This window comes from Gymnogyps californianus, unplaced genomic scaffold (genome assembly GCF_018139145.2).
Source record: "Gymnogyps californianus isolate 813 unplaced genomic scaffold, ASM1813914v2 HiC_scaffold_32, whole genome shotgun sequence".
NCBI classification, from domain to species: Eukaryota; Metazoa; Chordata; class Aves; order Accipitriformes; family Cathartidae; genus Gymnogyps; species Gymnogyps californianus.
In genome coordinates, this window is record NW_026114202.1 from 868,884 (window position 1) to 892,046 (window position 23,163).

General features: G+C 44.5%; 2 protein-coding genes across 2 annotated transcripts; one reads left to right on the forward strand and one right to left on the reverse strand.

The window, feature by feature from the left end:
• Positions 1-1,856: 1,856 nt before the first annotated feature.
• CERS5 (ceramide synthase 5) lies at positions 1,857-20,738 on the forward strand. The gene is made up of 11 exons (XM_050914125.1): positions 1,857-2,056; positions 7,859-7,964; positions 10,096-10,226; positions 11,219-11,276; positions 11,885-11,935; positions 12,646-12,738; positions 14,103-14,231; positions 14,517-14,623; positions 16,506-16,662; positions 17,843-17,872; positions 19,586-20,738. Exons 1-11 carry the CDS (start codon positions 1,857-1,859, stop codon positions 19,736-19,738), a joined length of 1,215 nt encoding a protein of 404 aa, XP_050770082.1. The 3' UTR covers positions 19,739-20,738.
• A 347-nt stretch (positions 20,739-21,085) lies between these two features.
• Positions 21,086-21,504, reverse strand: LOC127028414 (cytochrome c oxidase assembly protein COX14 homolog). The gene is made up of 2 exons (XM_050914147.1): positions 21,455-21,504; positions 21,086-21,376 (listed from the first exon to the last, which is right to left on the reverse strand). Exon 2 carries the CDS (start codon positions 21,366-21,368, stop codon positions 21,210-21,212), a length of 159 nt encoding a protein of 52 aa, XP_050770104.1. The 5' UTR covers positions 21,369-21,376; positions 21,455-21,504; the 3' UTR covers positions 21,086-21,209.
• Between the last annotated feature and the right edge of the window lie 1,659 nt (positions 21,505-23,163).

The following is a 23,163-nucleotide window of genomic DNA, read 5'->3' on the forward strand; positions in this document are numbered from 1 at the left end:
GGTGGTTCTCAGACCTGGTAGCTGAGAACAACTGAGGGGTTTTTTTTTCCCCCCTTCCTATAAGCTGCTTTGTACTGCAGTTATCTTCACTTAAGCCTGAAGTGGGTTTGGTTGGGATAGACAGGGGCTAAGACCTAGAAGAAATGCAGCAAGTGTCCTGCAGCAGCATGAGAAAATGCACGGGTGTATGACATGTATGTAAGGGAAGGAGGGAGAAAAGAAACCTGCGATCTAGCTGGAAGGTATTAGTAGTTGCACATCATGAGGTGTACGACCTACTGCTAATTTTTCTTTCTTTTTAAGGGAGAAGTTAAGACTTGATTTGTACAGACAGAGGTACTGCAAAACTAAGAATGCTGATGTGCAAGCACATGCTGCTTTCTGTAACCTTTATTTCTTCCTAACAAAATCCATTTGGTATCGGATTTCCTCAAATTACTAAGCCATTGGAAATCTTTCTGACTGGAAATTGTGCTAAGTGTATTTGAAAAGGAAGGGAAGAATATTTGTTGTGGACTTGGATTTATTGAATATGCCTACTACTTGTTTCTTAGGAAACGCAATTGAATGTTATAATGCATCCCCAGTTACATGATACTAAAGCAATACTGGCTGCAGTTACCAGAGACTTTAATGTTATACATCATTAGTTCTAGTTAAATATGAGGCATCTGTGAGTCTCTGAGATACAAGGACCCTTAGTGTTCACTCAGACTGGCTGAACATCTTCAAGGAGAAATTAGCACAAGTGGTACTTTTAAATAAAGTTGTTGATTAAAAAAAAGTGAACAGATCATGAACTAGCCTGTCCTTGAATCTATTAGTTATCATAGTATTTGAGTGCTTAATGGGCTGTTTAATTTGCTCTCAACTGGACAGATGCCAAAAGAGCTATTATACAAAAGATGGATCATTTGCCACAATGTACAAGGAAGTTGATACTGACCACCTTTATGGAGAGTTTGAGAACCTCACCGAAAAGCTTACACAAAGGCTAGGCTTTGTTAGTTGGTAACCCTCATCCCAAGACTGTCAAGCTAAACCACAAATTTTTCTGAATGTTTTAAAAGCTATAAGGAGTATCTTAAACTTTGCCAGCCAGAGTACCTCTCGCTCTCGGTTTTGTGCTTAAATGTTAAACCACATCGCTATTAATATTAGTAAAACTAATCCTTGGTATCTTACCATAAACTCTTCACATGAGAAGTTGCACTGTCCTGCTTGCAGCTCTGGGGCCCTTCCCTTGAGAGGTGAGTGAAACGGGCTATGAGCCCGTCTGAGGAATCCTGCCCCTCGGGGGTGAGTGGGAGGTGGTTTTTCTACCGGAATTGAACAGCAACCGCCTCCACAGTGTTCAGGCTGGGCTCGGCGCCTGCCTCAGCCGGGGACTTCCCGGGGGAAGAGACCGGACTCCCCTCAGGAGCGCATGCTTTGGGCCCCATTAAAGACTGTCTTGAGGACTTTTTTCAGTCAGAACAACTCGTCTCTGTTCGTGGAAAAACCCCCGAGGGCTCGGAAGCGCGTGACGGGCGGCCTTCGCGCCGCGTCCCCTCAGCCAGCGCTGAGGCGACGGCGGGAGCCCGCGCGCGCGCGCGCCTCGCCCTCACGAGCCCGCCCGGCGCCGTGCCCAGAGGCGGGCGCGCGGGCCCCGCGCTGCGCCTGCTCCGAGCTAACGGTTCGCGGCGGGGGCGTGGCCCCGCGAAGCCACGCCCGTCCATACCCGGCCTACGCATGCGCCCTCGCCGCCGGGAGGGGAGGGGCGGTGCTGGCGCGCGGTGCCGCCCCGCTGTCGGCTGCGGTGGCTGCCTCAGCTGCGGCCGGCGGGAGGGAGGGAGGGAGGCAGGCGGCGGCGGAAGATGGCGGCGGCCGCGGCGGCGGCGCTGCGGGCCTGGTTCTGGAATGAGCGGTTCTGGCTGCCGCGCAACGTGACGTGGGCGGACCTGGCCGGGGAGCCGGGCCCGCCGGGCAGCGGGCTGCAGTACCCGCGGGCGGGCCACGTCCTCTCCGCTTTCCCGCTGGCGCTCGGCATCTTCGCCGTGCGGCTGCTCTTCGAGAGGTGAGCGCGGGACCGCCCTCGCCGCGGGGCGCCCCCAGGGTGGCGGGGCCCTCAAGGCGGCTGAGGCGGCCGGGACGCCGCCCGCTCCCGCCTCGGGGGCGAGCGCGCGGCGAGGCCGCCGGTGTCTCTTAGCAACGGGCTGTGGAGCGCTTCAGGGGGAGCGGCGGGCGGCCCCGGGGCCGGGCCGGAGGCGAGGCGGGGCGGGCCGGGCCCCGCCGGGCGGCTCGGCTGGGCTCCCCGCTCGCCCCTCAGGCAGCGTGGAGGCCTTCCGCGGAGGCCGTGACGGGCTTTCCGCCCGCGGCGTTTCCCGAGGCTCTTTTTGTGTGGAAAGGGAATATTGTGTAACGCTGGAAAACCTGTCCCGGGAACCTCTCTGTGTCTGTCACGACATACACAAGCCCGTAGGGCTCCTCTCTCCCTTGGCGTTGGATCCCGAGAGGCTCCTCCAGTGCTAGCGGTACCTTATGCTGAGGTAGTGCAAGAAAAAAGTCTGGGGCATTCACTTTTATTTCTCCTCCAGTCCAGGAGAACCTTGGCTGGGCGAGTGAAAGACAACTGGCTGCTGCTGCTCTGCAGTTGGTTTGCTTGTGTTGCTGGTCTCTGCCTTTATTGTAGTTTCCTTGCAAGTTCCTGGGTGAGGAAATAGGACACGTTCACATGGCCTAGTATATTATTAAACAATTTGTGGATCGCCTGCATCTCGGGCATGACGGAAGTGCATGCAGGTCATCATATCTGCCCATAAACAGGTGTAATATGGTATTTCTCATTTCCTTAAGTATCCATAAACATATGATATTAACTCTTCCCTGGGGCAGAGGTTTATCCTTTCCACGATGTATATCTCTTACAGCCACGTGCAGGGCAGACTGTGTGGGTGACATAGATACTAATTAGTAAAGTGGCTTATTTAGGAAAACGGTTAGGTGAAGCAGACGAAGACACCTTGTATTCCTGTTCAAGTAGTTCATTAAAGATTAAGTCAATCTTAAATTTCTACATTGAAAGGGCAGAAGTATTTCTAAGCGTGAAAAGGGCTGTAGGACTAAAGTGAGTAGGAGTCAAGTTGGTTTTGTTTTGTGGGCTTTCTGTAAGAAGTGTGAATTTTCTTGAGCTTTCAGAAATTAAACAAGAGGAGGGGACTGGGGTGAAGTAAAAAGATAGACAAACTGTGGAGAAAAATGAAGCAGGTCAGCAGAGTAGGATAGAAATTTGAGAGGCTCTTTTTTCCTCCATCTTATCTTTCTGCCCTCCAAAAAAAAAAAAAAAGCTTCAGAAAACTACTGGCAGTTCAAACCAGTGCAGAGGACCCAGGAACACACGTGGCAGTGCCAAAATCTCATCTCAGCTTGGTGTGCTACTGCTAGTCTTGACTAAATGTTCAGACTTGCCAGCAGACAAGGAAAGGAAATTGTGAGACAGAATGATACCCCTGAAAGGGATATTGTAGGAAGGTCTCCTCACTTTCCAAGCCCTGTTTAGCCCAGGTGTCTGGGGAAGAAGTGCAAAAGATTCTCTTTTCTCTGGAGTAGGAGATGTTAGGAGAGATACAGTGCATCCTACCGCACCTAGTAACACAGTCCTCCTGGTAGCAATTACTTTATTGTGATAATGTCTACCTGGTTTGTGAAATTTCTTTTGCAGTGTTAATTTAGGGAGGAGTCAAATGACAAGTTAAGTCCTCTGCCTTACGCAGTGAAACCTAGAGAGCATGGCCTGGTTCCTGAGAGGGTGGTTCCTTTTTTTTTAGCTGTGTCTTTGCTATAGTGTGTCTCAGTGGTGGTATCCTGAAGTGAAAGAAGATTGTAAGAGCAGTATCCAGGGCAGTTTCTAGTACGTTTATTTTAAAAGACCATATTTTTTAAGAAGTGCTTTTCTCTTTCCTCCTGCCACTTTGAACATGTCATAAAAGTTCAGATTTGTCTTAATAAAATCCTGTTGTGCATATACCCTGATTCAGGCTTTGGGGGGTGATTGTGTCAAATGTCTTCCTTGACACACATTTGGCAGTCAGACTTGATGACTCAGAACTTGAATTATATACTTGTGCAGCTCTTTTGTTTTAGCTTCTCTTCCTTTCTGTCTTTTCTCTCTCCTTTTGCTGTAGATCTTCAGTGTGAGGAAGTGCTTTTGTGACACTGACACTTGTAATACTGGCACGTATTTCTGTTAGTGAATGCTCCTATAAATTAACTTTTGCATCACGATGTAGGTAAAATATTCATTAGGCTGACTGTCTGTGGGAAGTATGTGACTATAGAGATGAGGCAAGACTTGTAGAGGAAGGTAAAGTCCTGACTCAATGGTAGGGGGGCAGATTTTTGTGCAGGCATTGTAAAGAAGGACTTCTGCCCACAAGTTTGTTTTTATTTTTTTTTCTTGGTTATACTTGCTGTTATTTCTCCTTACACATCTTGTCCCACTGCAGGCACAAAAAAAATTCCTAGGTATCTGCAGAAACCTGGAGCCTGTTATTTATATGATGTGTTTATAATTACACTGGAATGCCCTTCAGTAACAGGTATGCTTGTTAGTCTACAGGTCTAAGGAAGGATCTGCAGCTTGTGCTCAAGCTGGGGGGGAGAAAAAAGTTATTTGAGATGTTACTTCATCAAGTCTGTCTGGAAAATTAGAGACAGTTGTGGAATGAGGTGGTTTAATCTTAACACAGTGAAACTGAGAGATTACGGAAAGATGAACTCTTACTTTGAGCGCATACTTTATAATATAATCTTACTATTTCGCAGATTGTTCTTCCTTTTCAGAGCTGTAATAGGGAGTCACCAGACAAACTTCAGTGTTCCATAAAGAAGGATTCTGCCTTTGGGTTTGTGAGGTACAACATACCTGAGAAATATTTGTTATGACATAGGAGTTTGTGTACTTGAAAATTGATGTTGGTTTCAAAATCAGTCTGTCTTAATAACTAGCATGAAGAAGGTAGCTTGGTAGGTATGACTTATGCCAATGAGCAGATACCTGTTCAGAAAAGTGTAAGGATTTAAGTGATGATGATTCCTTGCTGGGAAGGTGTGGCAGTAAGTTGACCTTGGGAATAGTTGCTGCAGTTAAGATTTCTGTGGAATCATAAAATAATTTAGATTAAAAGGGACCTCTGGAGGTCACCTTGTCCAATCCTCTCCTCAAAGCAAGGCCAACGTTTTAGTCAAGTCAGGTTGCTAATGGTCTTGTGCTGTTCAGTTTTGAATATCCCCAAGAATGGAAATCCTACTGTCTGGGCAGCTTTTTTTTTTTCTTTTGGTGCTTAACTGTTATGACTATGCAGAATTTTTTCTCTGTGGGATACAGTGCAAAACTTGCACATCTGAAAACCTATTCTGGGGCAAAAAATATAAAATGCCACAGAGGTTTTAAGTGTGAGTTTTCCTTAACGGACACCTAAAGGAAATAGCGTGTCAAATGACAGTTGTCATTTGCAGTTCCGTTGCATGAAGCCATTACTTGCAGAGTTAGAGAAGCTACGTTATGGTGTTGGGTTAGACTTCCTTAAAAGTAATGAAATCCATTGCTGCCATCCTTTTTCCTTCCTGTTTTTGTGGCTGGGACTACCTCCCTTGCCTCCATTGTTGTGACTTGTCTGTTTGCTTGTGTTGATGTCTGTCAGCTTCTATGCACCTAGAAATGTTTGTGGGTTTTTTGGTTTGCTCTTTGGTCACCCACATACTTGACTGAGTAACTGGAGTCCTGTGCTGTATCTGTAGCCTGTGGCTTACTCTTGATCCCCCTCCCCTCCCCGATTTCTGGAAACATCTGTATTTTTTTCCCTAAGCCTGCTAGTGAAGGAAGCCTACTACTGAGGAATAGTTTCATGCAAAGTTTTGAGGGTTTGTTGGTTGGTTGGTTTTGGTTTTTTCCAATCTTTAGGTCCCAAAGTGAATTATTACTGCATCTTTTTTTTTTTTTCTGAGGAGATGCTGTTTCTTCTTTCCTTGATGCTTCAGATTTTGAATTCTAGAATAATGCCAAAACTTTGTATGGATCACTATGAGCTTTCTTAACCATTCCTTCTCTTCTTTACTTGTTCTTAAAACAAAAGAAGACTCTCCTGAATACTAAATTAGTTGAATGTGCAGATTTTTAGATTTTTCAGGTTTCCTCTCTTATGTGAGGAAACTGACCCAAACTCGGTATCTTCAGGCCAGGATTTTTTTTTTATAGAGCTGTAAGTACTGTGTCCCAGGAAATGAAATAAAAATATTTGGCATCCTGTAATTGCACACGTGTACTCCTTTGCTGTTGTTGTGGTATATCCTGTAGGAAAGAAGAGTATAAAGATGTACACTTTTATGGGGATCTAGCCAAATGTTTCATAACATCAAAACATGATTTCTGGCTGGTGGTCCTTATAGAGGAAGCAGCGAGCCTTTTGAGCCAAGCTAAAAGGAAATCACCCTTTCCTTTTTTTTTTTTTTTTTTTTTTTTTTTTTTTAAACTGTGACTGTTGAAATGAACAGGACGTATGAAGAGATGGGGCAGGACAGTGAAACCTGGGGCCACAGTGTCTATTACTTGTTTAGTATTTTCTGAGACAGGGGAGTTCCTTTAGGATTAGTCATGAGCTGATCTCAAGGGGAAAACCCCACAACCTGTGTCTGTTCTTAAATGCAGTCATAGCTATTTGTTACTGAAGTACTAACAATGTACTCCCAAGAATGATTGCTGTTGGAAGACTTATAGTCATGTTTCTCCTGAATTTTAATCTCTCCTTTTAAACACAAGGAGAAATGGTAACAAATGTAGTGGTTGGAAAAAGCAGCATTTTCTGCTTGATGGCACTCTGAGTCTGTTAAATGGAATACATATGTGTAATTTGTCGTCTTCAGTTGTCTCTGAAACAATCTCTGTTTTGAAGCAAAATAGATTTAATGATGCAAATGTTGGGTCCTTTTCAAAATTGTTTTTGAGAAACAGGTTCTTTGCTCTCTCTCTCAAAATAATTGATTAAAAAAATAATAAAAATTGCTCCTTGAAACCCCCCTCTTGCCCACCAACAGGAGAGAAAACAATTCACATGTTCAGGTAACACATGCGTTTTCCTTAGAATCCTGTGCCCATTTTGACACAAAGGTACAGCAAAACCTAATAATTTTTGAACGTGTATATATTCATTTTAGTTGCAAAACCAGGCTTATTTTCAGAGTGTCCGTGCTATAAAATTCACAGTGTGTTAGATCAGCTTTTGGAATATGTGGTGCATGCAGGGCTGAGTGAAATACTGAGATCTTGGTTCTTTCAGGCTGAGTGACTTCTTACGTCTTCCTCACTCCCTCTAAGGAAACAAGCCACTTTATTTTTCCCAAAGACCAAAAAAACCCCCCAAAACTGTGTGTCTTTTAGGAACTGTGTCAGTTGAACTTCCCTTTTTTTTGAGCTATGTGACACCAAGGCGCATTCTGGAAATAAGGTATTTTGTTTATAGGGCTACAAGGACTCTAGCATTTATGTTCACAGAGGACTCCTATCAGTGATCTATTATTTTATTTCCGAGTAATGAGAAGTCGCCCTGGGGGAACACATTCTGATCCTTACAAGCCAAGGACATTAAGATCTAATTTTTTGTTTTACATGTGTGTACTGTATGTGCTGTCTGCAATTACCATTTGGACTAATAAAAGATACTACTTCACCTGTGAAGTTTCTTTAAGGAAAGTGAGTGGAGATCTTCAAAAGCTTTTTGGATAGGTTTTGCAGTTGGTGACAAGTCAGGGCCCTTGTGATTTAGGCAGAGGAGGGAAACAGATATCTTGTTTTAATCTAGCTCTTTCTTTGGAACTCTTTCAGGTTTATTGCCAAGCCATGTGCCATAAACCTTGGCATTCAAGACAGTGGACCTCACAGAGCCCAGCCCAATGCAATTTTAGAGAAAGTGTTTACATCCATCACTAAGGTGAGTCATGCTTCAAATTCTGCTAGAAATGGAGGCTTGTAAGTAAAGGGGGGGGGGGGGCTTTTTGCTTCCACTTTTCTAGTTTGAGAGAAGTGCATTTCAGGCTGTGCATGCACAATGAGTGTGCTCTTTCTTATTTTACTTTGCTTCTGGCGTGTCCTTCTTGTAGCAAAGTAAGTTCTCTTTATGGCTGACCTATCCTTTTGTGCACAGAAGAATCTTGTTTTGGATTAAAAAATGTTCTCTTTTTAGAAAGGTATGAGGCTTCTTCCTTTAGTTCCCTGCCTTTGCCCAAATTGTAACTCTTGTAACAAGTGTTAATTCTTGGTTCAACAGGAAATTTCCCAGTATCTTTCTATTGGAAAAGTGCTACTCTTTTCCTTGAGATCTGTTCCTTTGCTGGTTTTATTGGCCAGTTGTGTGAATGCCTTCCTCTTATTTTTGCCATCTACTGTGGAATTGGACAACAGCTGTCACAGCGGAAGTCAGTTATTTAAGGAAAGTGTTCAGTCGATGGAACTGTGCCCTGATAAAGGGTAGAACATTTAGTGTTGACAGTAGGTGTTTCTTTTGATTGTTTCATGGCCTCTCTTTCACTTAAGCTGACAGTGCTCCTTCACTTCAGAATTAGAGTTCCACACTGTCTGTACTCTATTGAATGTTGACAGTGAAATCCACGCAGACAGCATGATAGATTTTCATTAAAGATAATGAAATGGAAGGTTTTATGTTCTGATTTGGTGATGCTGAACTTCATTCTGAGTGGAGCAGATAAAATGCTCAGTGAATGGAAGGGAAATTCTATAAAAACCTTACTAAAACTCGCCTCATGGGAACATTAAAGTTTTGAGGTATTTGGAATGACGTGTGAACTGAAAAGTCCCTATGATTTGATGCCTGCCGTTTGTGGGGAGGACTTTTATGTAGGGGATGTCCTTGAAATTAATGTTTAGGAAACCCATGAGGACGCATGCTGTGCAAAATTTATCTAGCTTATGAAAACAGAGCTGCATTTAACTGTACCAGGATGCTTGTGTCTGCTGTTGGATTTGGAGAATCAGAATGTAGGGTGGCACTGATGCAGGAAAAAGATTTCATTGCTGCTCTGAAATTGGAGCTCTCTAAATTCTCCTTTGAGGCAGGTTCACTTCCAATGCAGAAGTGTCAGGTAGCCCGAACCATTAAAGCCTAGTAAAGTGCAGAGAGATCTGGTTGTGATGGAATTACAGGAAAGTCATGGTCTCAATGCAAAATCATCTGTCATTTGATTTTCAGTTTTTCAGTTGAACAGTCTGGTGATTCTTCATTAAATCAGCATTCTACATAGTTTTTTGGGTTTCTGTGTAACTCAAGTAGTAAAATGTGTTTATCATCTTTCAGTTGTAAGAGCTCCCTGGCAGAGCTTGTTAAAAGGACACTGGTCTGAAACTAACGTGGCTTATCTCACCACTGGGCCATTTTAGAGGTAGTTATCAGGTTTTGTTCACTTTGTTTCTTATAAATCCATTTATGTCATTATTCAAATAAATAAACTGCCAGTAGTTTCCAGTCAGAGAACAGTGATATATTCTTTATCATACAATTATTTCAGTTTTCAAATTTAACTTTTTTTTTAAACTTTGTTAACGGAAATAATGCCATCTCTATGATGCCCTTTTGGAATATACCAATATCTAGTGTGTTAAACCAACTCTTACTTTAAAGTTTCCCTAAACTTGCAGTGAGTAGCAACACTTAAATGTATTCAGCTTTGATCTTCCTGAGTTCTGGACTGTTTGAATTGATGTGCGGGTTTTAACAGGTAGGACAGGATATTTTAAAAGCTCCTCCCCCCAAATTAAGAAACAGAACAATTGCATTCTTTGTCATAATGTGCTGTCAAATGATGAAATAGATGGGGAAATATTAAACCAAAAGCATTCTGAATAATTAAGTAATTAGTGGATTATGAAGGTTAAACTTGAATGAACATTCGTGGCAATGGGTTCCTGCTTCTAGTCTATACGTAGTGCCTTCCTAGTGGGTGTTTTTTGTTATCTGTGCATCGTTTCTATCATAGTACAGAGGGGACCTCAGGCTGAAAGTAAGTTGAGAAGTAGGAGAAATGACACTTTGTTTCATTTTTCTTCAGTCTCCAGATGGAAGAAGGTTAGAAGGCTTGTCAAAGCAGCTAGACTGGGATGTTCGAAAGATCCAGCGCTGGTTTCGTCATCGGAGGAACCAGGACAAACCCACCACCCTCACTAAATTTTGTGAGAGCATGTATGTTTGTGCAGGGGCCAAGATGTGGCTTCATCTTAAAGCTCCAGCTGTATGTTCTCTTTTCTAACTGAAACTGTGGTCAGCTGCTAATTTAAACTGGTGTCTTGGGGTTGGCTGGTGGAAGATAAATTCTTATATAAGCAAATGAAAGAAGTTAGGGGGGCTTTTTAGAATACAGTATTCTAAAATATTTTGTGTATGTGCATGAGAGACCATGTACAGGAGTTATTCCTGTCAGTGATGAGCAGCTTTAGATAGCGGACCAGGTCCTTAATGCAAACGTAGCACTTCAGTGTGCGTGTGTGTGCATGTATGCATGTGCACAACTTGAGTAATTATACTGAAGACAAGCCTGCTGTCTGCACAGTTACGTTGTAGACCAGCGTTTGTTCCCAGACAGAATGACCTTATGGCTTACACAGTGATGTATATACTTTTATACAGACACTTCTTGAATTCCTGTTCTTTTCATTTCAGTTCATTCTTTTGTTCTTTGTTTCTTTCTGAATGCTTGCAGTTACCTCTGTTAGTGTAGTAGCATCTGAATATTTTTTCCTGACTTGTTATTTCTTCTGTGCTGGTTTCTTTCCTTTCCAGTAACTTTCTTCATATTAATTCTTCCCCCCAGTATGGTTTTGTCTACTTAAAGCCACAAGGTAAGAGGGACAAATATATATATTAGGATACCTTCTGGATAACAATGACTTATCTTGTTGTTACCGTTACTGTATATTAAAGCATATGAATGATGCATGTTCACTCTGAAATTTATTTCAAACTTGGCTGTTGATGCAAACTCGTGTGTGGTGTGAAAACTCTTAAATAGGTTTATGCTTACATGAAATGTGTACAAATGAAGGATTACCATTTGGTGGGTGAAAGCTTTTCAGGTGTCAGAATTGGTTTTTTTCACAATTGTTCCCGTTTTTGTTACAAATGTTAACCAGAAGCTATATCTATTTCATAAGTTTAATTTTTGCTTCTTTTTCCAGGTGGAGATTTACATTTTATTTAATTATATTTTTTTATGGAATCAGGTTTCTCTGGACGGTGAGTTGGTCTGTCATCCCTGTCCCCTTGTTGTTCTGCGTGGCATGCAGCTGGGTTATGGCTGTCCTGCTGAAATTTAGGGGGTTTGACTACCTGTATCACTTCTTCAGTGCATGCACCTAGCTTAAAACAAGGGGGGTTTAGTGGTGATAGTGATCTTTATGTTCCCTTATTTGAGATCCTGGGGTTTCTGTTTAAGGACCTTCTTTACACTATAGGAAAGCTTCTATACAGATCTGTCATTATGGAAATATTAGAAACTGTTACCCCAGAATGAGACAGAACTGTTTTTGTTTTTTTTTTTGCTACAGAGAGCTGCTTGCCTTTTTTTTTTTCTCATCTCCCTCTTGAAGGGATACAGATGCGTCTCTTTGGGTCTTTATTATTATTAGAGCTGTATGATTATTCTTTGAATTTCCATTGCAGTATAACTTGCCTTTGACTGCAGAAAGAATATTTTAAATCACTAGGATGTTTTACAATAAATTCAGCTTGAATGGTAGAATCAAGAGAAAATTTCAGTGAAACAGTACTGTAGTGGTCAACTGCCTTAGATGACGGGGAAGAAAAAAACCCAGTAGAATAACAACTTATCTTTTTCCCTTTAGGCACCCTGGTTTTGGGACACACGACAGTGCTGGTACAACTACCCTTTTCAGGTAGGAGATAAACACACACTAGATTCCAACTTTTTGCACAATTTCAGTTTTTATTTTTTGTTAATGATAACAGATTGAAACTCAGTAGACTTGAGTGCTTCTCATTATTCTGCGGGGTGAATGCTGCACAGGCTGCAACCTGGTAAGCTTTCCAGTGAGTGAATGGCCGTCCCTTTTGGAAGGTGCAAAGATGGCATTTACTCTTTATGTCTTCAGATCCTGGTTAGGTTTGTCAACAGCTGTGTTTTCTAAGATAGAATTGACTCAGTTCATATTCATTTTATGCTTACTTGCTGCTGAGATTATTAAAAGTGAAAAAAAAAAATTGCATAAAATTATACTGGTAACTTATTTACAGTGTTGTTGTCATTATGCAGCAAGTATGATTGTATAGAGGCCAACCAGTCTGTTTCAGTGCCTGGTTTTCCTAATCAAGAGGCTGCAGTATGAGTTGTAAATATTGACAAGGGAATCTTACTCCTTTTGAAAAAAGCTCAAACACACAAGTATGTTTGTGTGACTAAGCCTAGAGTAAGACATCTGTTGCTTAAGCTTGTTTTTACTAAACCTTAATTCTGGATCTTTTAACTTACGCCTCAGCATTCTGGAGGAGCAGAGTGGGATGGGAAGGAACGAAGGAAGAAGTCGATTTTAATGTAAATTTTAAAGTACTTTGTCTTCTAACTGTGCTATCTTTGTTTGTTTTCCAGCCTCTAACATCCAGGCTTTATTATTACTATATCTTGGAGCTGGCCTTCTATTGGTCTCTCATGTTTTCTCAGTTTACAGACATTAAACGGAAGGTGAGATTAACCAGAATTGCACTAACCACTTTGCTAAATAGATAGGGCTAACAAAAAATGTGAGTGTGCCTGGCCAGTAAAGCTAAAGCATAGTAATAACTGTATTTTCTTCCTCATTCACATCTTTGTGTAGCCTACCTCCTTCTGTAAGCGCTACCCAGTCCTGGGGAAAAGGGAGGAGCAAGCCTGATATGCAACCTGGTGTATCCTTGAGAGTCCCTTTCACCTTCCAGGGGAAAGAACAGAATCACTCAAGATCTCCCAATAAAAAGTTATCAAATCATTGCGTAAAAACAGATTTAATTAGAAGGCTTGCAAGAAAACATGAAAATGAGGTGCTCAAAGCAGTACCTTGCTGAGCCGGGTGAGAAAATGGCAAACACTAAAGCAGTAATAAATGTTTTTTTGAAAGTAATTTTTCATCTGTGTGTGTAGCAGAATGATGACTGGTCGCGATTGCCGGAATCTAATTCCGTTGCGCTACATTCTGGGATTTGGCTTATTGTTGCTGTTGGAAAACAGTTCGTAGTAAATCATGGTTTATTGCTTCTGCTATACAAACTGCAAAGTAGCAAATTATCCCAATTCTTGCATTGACTGTTCAAAAAGAAAAGTTTGCCTGGGATTTTTTTCTGTACTGAAATATTAGCAGGTGAGGCACTATAGAATATCTTGGAGCTGCAGAAGGGGAGTGATTAACGGCATCTGTGATGCTGTTTATAATGTTTAATTTTGTACTCTGACTTTAACAAAGTGGATTACATTCCCCACTGCAAGCATCGTAAGGTACATTGACATGGAAGTGTTGTACCCAGGGAGCTAAACTGGAAAACAGCCCTGAATGTATGTGCGTTGTAAACATTTTTTTAATGAAGTGGCCTAGTTCTTGCTGTTGGGTTATCTTGTGTTCTATGCCTGCTATGCTCTGAGAGGCTTTTGCACACTGACAACAGTAACAGCAGCGTACTTAAAATTTGTGCCAAGAGCTGAAAGGACTAGCAATATGACTGTAAAGCCAAAAGGAGCCAAAAATAAGGACCATATGTTGTCCTGTCAATCTTTTCAGTGGGGTTTGCAGGCGTACTTACCTTTACCTTGCATGTGTGTGCCAAAGAGACTGTGCTGTGCTTGTGTATGCAGAGTTCTGACTTCACAGGAGCACAAATGCTGGGAGAGACCTTTCTGGAACCTTTAGTGATGATGGTTGATGTTGTGGGATGAGCTGTGCTTTATATAAAGTGGAGTCAGAGTCTGAACTGAAGTAATCCTATGACCCCAGTTAGTCAGTTTTGTGGCTCTGTTCCAAACCTTTATATTTGTTTGACAGCCAAAGAGTCTTCATTCATTTTTTTTCCTGTTTCCAGGACTTCCTGATCATGTTCGTACATCATTTGGCTACAATTGGACTCATTACATTCTCTTATATGAATAATATGGTGCGGGTTGGAACGCTGGTGCTCTGCCTCCATGATGCATCAGATTTCCTTTTAGAGGTGAGTTTCCTTTCAAATCTTTGCATACCTAATGCTAGTGTGGGCTCAGGGGAGCAAACAGACTTTCCCATTCTTGATAAACTGCATTAAATATGCCATGAAACTTGTACTGCTGATCCTGCCTTGTCAGCTTTTCCTCATAACTGCTTTAGTGCTGAGAATAATCCCTAAATGTTCCAAGCTCCTTATAAATATGATGGCTTGAGGGTTTTTGAAGCTCTACAGCCTGGTAATTACATGAGTGCACAAAGGGACTAATATTCTCATGTTTCTCGTCTCTTTTAGGCTGCAAAGCTAGCCAATTATGCCAAGTACCAACGTCTATGTGATGCTTTCTTCATGCTCTTTGGTGTCGTGTTCATTGTCACACGGTTGGGCATTTATCCTTTCTGGTAAGCACCTTGAGCTGTAAGGTCTTGTTTGTTCTTCCAATCCTTTAAGCAAAGCCTTTGTATTTAGACTTCTTGCAAGCATTCCAGCCTGTCCCTCAAGGCAGCTTGAAGTTGCAGACAACCCAAGTACTGTTTGGAGCAGTACGTTCAACTAGGCATGTGAAGAAACCTCTCAACAGTCAGCTGAGGGAGTGTGAAAAGCGACTAGAATCCTAATGCACAGCTGGCCCTTCTCCTCTTACTGCGAAGTGATGACAGTGCTTATTAGCTGGAGCCAAGTCAGCCAGCATCTGCTCTGAAAGACTTGAAGGGTTGTTTGCTTCTCTTAAGAAGTTTTGGAAATAGTTATAAATGAGGCATGGTCTCGTGAGGTAAATTTGATTTTTGAGTATCTGGCTTAGTCATCGTTGCGGTTTCTGATTCTTATGACATTCGTGTCCTATCCTTGTGTCGTGACTGTTCAGAGCCTGAAATAGGTCTTAGATTTCTTGGGAGGTAAAACCCTGGCTAAGTGGCTTATAGCTAATCATCCTATAATGAGATTCCCTCTCACCTCAATAGGTCAGGCTTGGTGAGGTTCTTCTGTTGAGCTGTTATCCACTTCTTGTTTCTGTTGAAAGAGTGTGGTAAAAATTTGGTTACACCTGATTATTACTCAGTTTATTTTGGTTTTACTGCATATATTTATTTCCTAGGCAATGGACAGCTTGCATTCCCATTCTTTTTGGGTGCCTTGACAATAGACAGAAACAATACTTACACTTTGGTATCAGGGTTGCAATTAAAGCTCTTGCTTGTTTTCCAGTAAATGCATCAGAGGAGTCTGGATAAGGAAGAGCTTTAATTCGTATGTGTTCATAGGCTCCTTCCAGTGACAGATGAGATAGTTGTCATTGTTTTTATAGCTGTTGTCTGTCATGAGGTGATGCTCTTGCATCATGCTATTGCTCAGCAGTCCTGTAAATATTTAATGTATTTTCCACTGGCTGTAATGTAATTCCTCAACTTTGTAGAGAAACCTGGCAAGCTTGCAGCGGTATTGCAGACCCTATGCTATTTCACTTCACACGTATTCCCTTCCCTAATTAGTAGTGTAAAACATGAACACATCTCTGGAATTGCATTTAATTCATCTGTAAACTGGCTATGAGTTAGATGTTTCTGTAGCTGCATTTTGGGGGACTTGGGTTCTTCTTTGAAAGGCTTGTTTTTCTTTTCTTGTGAAATGTTAAAAGCTATGTGAAATTAATGACGTCTTTAAAGGTCTCTCCATACCTCTCTACTTCATAAAATCTAAAGTGTTTATTAAATTACTTAAGTACTGGCAATAACTCCCAGCGACAAGAACAGCAAAACAGTAATGAAAGCAAGCACAAGGCTTTGTCCATAAAGCAGTTTCTAGTCCTCCAGCTTGGCAGGAGGAATCTATAAAAATCTGAGGGAAGAGAATAGCACACAGGGAGAGGCGCCTACTGGGAACAAAATTCCTTCCTGATCTTTAAATATGGGTGAAGACTGCCCAAGTATGAATGTGTTAACAGTTGTTTTGATGACCAGTGCAGCTTGACATCACTTCCTGTAAAGTTATTATAAATGCTCGTGCTTTTGAGAAGGAAATTGGCAGCAGATCTGTATGTGTAACCAAATTGCAGAACATTCACATCTTCTCCTGTTTGTTGCTCAGTTCAAATGTTTCTAATTAGCTTTAGTCTGTCTCCTAACTGGCAAGAGTCTAGCTGCATGGCCGCTCTGACAGGAGCAAAGCAACAGATGCTTAAATGAGATACAAACTGTTGTGCATCTGGCCAGTCATCTTAATTTAGAGCTGGAAGCCATGTTACCAGCACAGCTGATCTGTAATGTGTTTCTGGATCTCTTCTAGGATTTTGAATACAACCCTGTTTGAAAGCTGGGAGTTGATTGGTCCTTATCCTTCATGGTGGCTATTCAATGGGCTTTTGATAACCTTGCAGATCTTGCATATCATCTGGTCTTATCTCATCATTCGCACTGCCTACAAGGCCCTCGTGCGGGGAAAGGTAAGATTGCTGGTGACTGTTTTGGGGCCTCTTTCCTACAAGCCCTATTAAGGAATCATGAGAAACTGGGCCCTTCAGTGAGGGCTGGTACTAGTTCTCGAGGGACTTGCATCAGGAGTGCTTTGTAGAACAGTAGTTTTTTCACCTTGGTTGCTCTGCAGCCTTGCGTTGCCAGGTGTATACAAAGGCAGGGATGCTTTCCTTTCTGTTCTGGTCATGCAGGGAAATAACAGCATTTTCCAGTATGTTCAGATGTTGTAATAATAGTGATGATGACAGACTTGGTATGTACTTTGTTTGGACTTTAAGGTGGTAGTAGGCTCTTTTTTTGAACAATCATATAGGATGTTTTCCAGCTTTCCAACTTCAGCTGATTCTTGGGATGTGATGAGGGTTATGCATCTTCTAATTGTTAGCACTAACACAGGCTTCTGGCTGTCAGTGCAGGCCAGGCACTGAGCTGCAGCATGCGGGGGAGAAAGGGTTATCAGAAATGCAGTGGAGTTTGCTGGTTGTCACTGGGCTAATGGGGTGCAGTCTAGCTTCAGTCCTGAGTATTCTAATTTTAATTTGTGTTGGGAGTCTTAGGGAGAGGGAGGGTGAAACTACAGCAGCTGGTTAGCAACAGATACTGCCCTAAGAGCGAACAATGCTGACTGTCGGCTGCAACCTCAGTTGCCAAGCAAAAAGGTGTAGTTCAACTGAAGTAGCAGGAGACAGGGCAAGCCAGTCTAGGAACTAATTTGACACCCAGCCTACCCATCAAGAGAAGCCACTTCCTTTGCAGCTACCAGAGAGCAACAGCTGATTTCATAGCACAAATGCTTTTTTTTTATCAGGTATTTGGTACTCTGATCTGAGTTTCTCTCACGGCTCTATTTTGTGTTTGACTTCTCAGCTGCCCCTACACATGGAATGTAACCTTGAAAAATATTTATATCGTCATTGTCAGTGGCAGTGATTGTCAGGGGAAGGCGTGTTTTAGAGTGTGCACGTGCTCTTTTCATCTGTTCCCCACAGCTGCTACTGCAAATGTCTTATTCTGTCTGTGCAGCTGTTTCTGTATCCTGAGGTCTACATCTTTTTCCTTTCCTTGGTTCTCTCCTGTCCAGGTGACCTAGCCAGAGAAAGGACTCTAAGCTCTGTCTTCTTCATTCTTTTCTCCTTTTCTCTGTGCCAGATTGGAGCTGGACAGTTTCATCCTTTGCATGTAAGTGTGATCTGTGCTTCTGTTTGTTCACTGAAACACATCTGCGTCTGTTTCAAGGCTAAGACAAAAGCAAAGCTATGGTCTTGGGGCTTTAGATGGCTGGTGCCTTCTCTTAAAATGTTTCTCTCCCTGGCTGATACAGTGCTGGTTCTGACAGTATGCTAAAATGCAGGTTTTTCCAAAGGTCAAAGGAGTGTCCTGGGGTTTGTTCTTATCTGCTGTCAGCTGGCTACATGACCTTCACCTTTCTGCTTTTATACGCCCACAGAGACTCTCATATCTGTCTTTAGTGCTCATTAACACTGTGCTGAGTGGAAGAGGACACGAGAAATGCAATGCTTCTTGCGAAAAGGTGTAGAACAGTCACTTGTACCCCAAATAATGGGAAAATTTTCGAGGGATTTTTGCTTCCTTCCAGTGACCCTTTGAACTTCCAACGTAGCAGGAGAGTGGGGAAAGATATCAAAAGTTCTGGCAACAGACAGAAGCCAGGACATCCAACAGGCCTGTCAAAACCAATTCTGGAGATCATTAACTTTACCTGGCTTTCTGCCAGATCTTCCCTTGAGTTCAAAAACTTCCTGCCTGGTGCTGTTTGAAAGCCCTGACCCAAAGCAAGCAGAGTAGAATGAAATCCTGAAATCCTTGGAAAGGTGCTAGCAGCCAAGAGCTTGCACGTTAAGTAAATGAGGGCTATTAGTTGCAGAGGCAGAAGTGTGGAGAGCCTGCCTTGGGGTATGCAAAGCACGGGCCATTCACGCAGTCACTGCTCGGCACTGGTGAGTTTATGGCTCTGGCACCCCGCCACCAACCGAGGTGATTGTTTGCAGTTGGGGCCGGGCTTGTGATCTCTTCCCTTCACCTTCTGGTGCGGTTGGTTCTGCGGTGCTGGTACAGTGCCCTCCTGCGGCACTCGGAGCAGCCGGCAGCAGCGTGCGCCCGGATCTGCTTCAAAAGGTTCAGAATCCCACGTACAAATCAAATTCAGCTGGATTTGCAGTCAGTCTTTTAACTAAAAGCATAACTCTGTAAAGCAGATCTAGATCTCTGGGCTGAGATGCTCCTTCGGTTCCTGAATGGGTGTTTGCTGGATTAGATCGTTGTCTTTGTTCTACAGTCCACAGTCCAAACAGGCTTTTGCCCGTAAAAGAGTTCTCATGTATGAACCACAAGCTGTGAAAATAGGAGGCACTTTGTGCAAACAGTAATGTGATAAAGATAGCTGGTTAATTTCTAAAATATCAAAGCTGCTCCCCGTAGGACAAAACGTTCTCTCTAAAACTGATATATACATGTTTTTTGGTCATCATACCCACTGATGATTATGGTGTGAGAAGTCTTTTTGATTCAAAACAAATTTGTTGTTTGGGAAAGCGGCCTCTAACCAATCTAGAATGCAGCTCTTGGAAGACAAGACCAACCAAAGATCTATAGTGTCCTCTGATCTGGTGAGAGCAAAAAAAGTGTAGTGCTTTCACAGATGTACAAAGTACTCGTGTTTCCAAATTGTCATTTTCAGTGTCTGTGTCTTGCATTCTGTGTGTGATAGCAGTATGTGACTCACTCCTCCTTGTGAGTTTGAAGTGATTCAGGACCAAATATAGAAGGTAAATGACTGAAGCTGGTTAATCGCATGGATACAACCTTCTAACTACTGTTTTCTGTGAATTTTTCAACTTTCCTTCTCCCCTTTCCACTACCAAATCTGTTTAGGTATCAAAAGATGACCGCAGTGATGTAGAGAGCAGCTCTGAAGAGGAGGATGTGACTTCCAACAGCACAAAAGGAGTTTTCAGCACTTCGAGTAACGGCTCCAACCGCATTAATGGCCACGTGGCTAGTGGCCAGTGGACAGAAGAGGAGTAAGGCTGTGGACTGGCCTTGAGCAGACACGAACTTATCTTTAAATATCTAGATGTGTTGAGCTCCACATTCCCAAGTGATCTTTAATCAAGATACCCCTTCCCCAGAAACCTCCAGCAAATCTGAAATGGGCACAATCCAGACCAGTCAGAGGCTTTGCACAACAGAAGGGATAAAGCCAATGACTAGCTGCAGATTTCACTTTAAGCCATTTTGTACTTAAATCTTAGTCCCATCGATATTTGCAGAGGTATCTTTGTTTGTGACAAACTGGTTTTTACTAGGATCAACTCAAGGCGGAACAAGTTTGGACTGGGCTGGCTGCCGACGGCAGGAGGGTTACGGTGCCATTTCAGTGACGGTTTGCCCCAGTGCAGGTTCAGCGTATCTCCTTGATGCACTCCAGAAGCCACTTAAAAGCACGGAGAACGCAGGGTCCCGTGGTTCCACGTCCAAGCTACCCTGGCTATAGCAGAGACTCTTTCTCTCAGTCCTGCTGTGAGCGCTCTGGACTACAGCCAAGCTTTGAATTGGACTGTGCTACAACAGAAACGTTGTTCTAACTTGCCATCGGGGTGCTATATGCTAAGGAGGTTATAGCTTGTATCTCTGCTGTCACAAGGGACCAGGCCAGCGGTTGCTGCCTATTTTGGTGCTGCGAGCCCCTCTGAAGTCTGGACTACAGCCTTCTGAAATGGGGGAGGGGGGTGGTTTATTGCCCCTAAGACAACTATCACAATACATGCCTTTTTAAAATTTTTTTCTGTTGCAAGTTGTGGTTTTGAAGCTGTTTCTAGACCTACTGGATACAGTTGGCTAAGCTAGGACTTGAGGGCAGACTAGTACTGGTGGGCTGTGTTTAACTTTCCACCAAATAAGATGTTTCAGTCCTGCTTGTCTGTACTCCAAGACAGAAGTGAATGTTGCTGCTCTGATTTTGCAACTGTGTGGAGGAATCACTGGGCTGGAAAGGCAGCCACACCATAGGCTTTGCTTTTTTTTTTTTTTTTTTTTTTTTTAAAAATACTCAATGGTACTTGGGGGCAATGGAAGACCTGTGTGTCAATCATGAGCAGAATTTTGGAAACTTCTTGAGTTGTTACCGTTTTATACAATTGTTTACTCTTATCTCCGATTAAAAGATGCTTCAGAAACTTGGCTGATGTGTTTCATCTTGAGAAAATAAAATCAAGGAGACCGTGAGAAAATAAAATCAAGGAGACCGTGAGAAAATAAAATCAAGGAGACGGTGAGAAAATAAAATCAAGGAGACCGTATGCACCGTTTCAGGGTGAGCGGGGAGCTGCTGGGCGCTGTTCTGGGCACACACCACGCAGCACCGCACCCGGGCCTTTTCACAGGGCTTTTATTGCGCTCCATCTCCCGCCCGCAGCCTGGGGCGCCCGTGGGGGGCTTTCCTTGCTTCCCCCCCCCCCCCCCCAGCCGGGAAACGGTACCGGGTCCCAGGCCGCCCTCAGCTCTCGGGACCGGCCGCGGCCTGCCGCTCCCGGCGACGCTGGAGGAGTCGGTAGGAGCGGACGCCGCACAGGTACCCGCCGTAGAGCGTCAACAGCACCATGGAGCCGGAGAAGGCCTTGTAGCCGAAGTCGGCCAGCTGCTTGCCGGACACCATGGCTGCGCCTACAACACAAGGCGGCGGGTCAGCGGGGCCGGGAGCGCTCCCTCCCCCGCCCCGAGTGCCCCCCCCAATCCCCGTACCTGCGCCGTCGGGCTCCGGTACCACCGGTGCGCGGTTCCGCTGCGGTGCGCTTCCGGCTAACGCCCCGCCTCCGCCCGTCACGTGGGGGGGTGCGCGGGAGGGGCCGCCGCCGCCCCGCTGCCTGTTGGGATGTGTAGTCCGCGGAGGCGGGAAGCTCACGCGGGGGCTGCGGCGCCCCCTCGCGGGGGGCGGCGGCGCCGCCGCTCTTTCACCTCAGGCGCCCATCGCTGCCCTCCAGGTGATGGCCGCCCCGGGCTGCTGCCCCCTCTGCACGCAGCCCCGCCTGGCCGCTGGCTCTCCTCAGCACATCCCTTCATCCCCGGCCTTTCTCAGCGGGGCCCTTCACCGTGAGGCACACCGCAGGCTGCCCTGCGTGAGGCTGAGGTGCCAGCAGCCTCGAGGGGACTGTCCTCAGCTGCACCCGCGATGGAGCAAAGGCCGCACAAGTCCCGCTCCAGCACTGAGGCACTCGGAGGCCTCGCCACCCTTCCTGAGGGCCCAGCCTATGCTCACAGCCGGAGAGCCTCCTTCAAGAGGACTTTAGGACTCCTAGGGCAGCTGTTGGCACCGAGTGGTGCTCGCCTCCCAGAGCTCCTTGCTCGCATTTGAATACTGCTGTCACAGCACTGCTCCGAGGGCTCTGTCAAGCACTGAGGCTGTAAGAGTCAGGCCACCCCCCTCTTCTTTGTCCTTTCCCCAGGCCGCTGCACAGCAGCAGCTCCCGAGGCTGCAGAGTCCTGCAGTGCCTGGATGTGCTGAGGCTGCAGAACATAACTCCAAATGGCAAAGGGAAGACTTTTTATAGCTCATGAACTCCAGCGCTAGTGCAAGGCATGGGGTGTCTAAAAGCGAGAGACCTGTGCGCTGGCCACCCGCGAGGGAGACTTGGGACCTTCAGCAAACACTGGGAGGGCCTGCAGGGACTCAGGCACCGCCAGCAGCACATAGTGTCAAAGCAACCCCCACGAGGAGGGATGCACAAAGCACTCCCACAGCAGAGGAGCTAACAGCTAAATGCAAGTCTGGAACACAACTCCAGATCCTGCTGCACCTCCAGGCAGGTGCTGGCAAGAGTTTAGCAAGCCAAGGTGAGAGACTGCAATGTGTCAAGGGAGGAGAGCTCAGAGACCCTCTCCCCTATATGAGCCTCATGTCCAAACACTTGAGCTGGGATTCCCGAAGCACTACAAGACAAAGGGAACTAGAAGTTGCGCCAGCTCTGCAGGAACACGCTGGACTTCCTTTATCCTCCCTCCAACCTCAATAAAGTTCCTCATTAGAGGAAGCCGATGCTGGCTACTTTCTGCACGATAGCTCAGTTGAATTTAAAGGTCGTAGGGTGCCTAGTGAGAAAGTGTGTCTAATAAAAGGCACAGAAACAACTGCAGTGCCAGCAGATTAAATTCCCCTAGCAAGAGGCTGAGCAGAGGGCTAACAGTCCTGGAAAGGTCACTCACTACGAGATGCATTTCAAAGAAAGACAGGGACAAGACAAGTCTGGGAAAAGCAGTTGGGAAGAGATGAATAAAACAACACGGCGTGTCCCAAGAAGTCAAGACATCAGAGGAGAGGAGGCCTGGGGTACATTGGGGCACAGTGGGGTCCTGGCCCGGCTCCTGCAGGCCCCAGGTGGAAGAGTTGGGATTATGTACCCAGTTCAACATCGCAACCTCAACCCTCTTCGGTCCTACAGCCAAACCTTAACACT

What these genes read in the sequence shown, in the direction of transcription:
- CERS5 (XM_050914125.1), top strand. Translation starts at nt 1,857, where the DNA reads ATGGCGGCGGCCGCGGCGGCGGCGCTGCGGGCCTGGTTCTGGAATGAG. An exon ending in TTACAGACATTAAACGGAAG is followed by an intron (nt 12,739 to 14,102) that starts GTGAGATTAACC and finishes TCCTGTTTCCAG; the next exon opens with GACTTCCTGATCATGTTCGT. An exon ending in AGGCCCTCGTGCGGGGAAAG is followed by an intron (nt 16,663 to 17,842) that starts GTAAGATTGCTG and finishes TCTCTGTGCCAG; the next exon opens with ATTGGAGCTGGACAGTTTCA.
- LOC127028414 (XM_050914147.1), bottom strand. Translation starts at nt 21,368, where the DNA reads ATGGTGTCCGGCAAGCAGCTGGCCGACTTCGGCTACAAGGCCTTCTCC.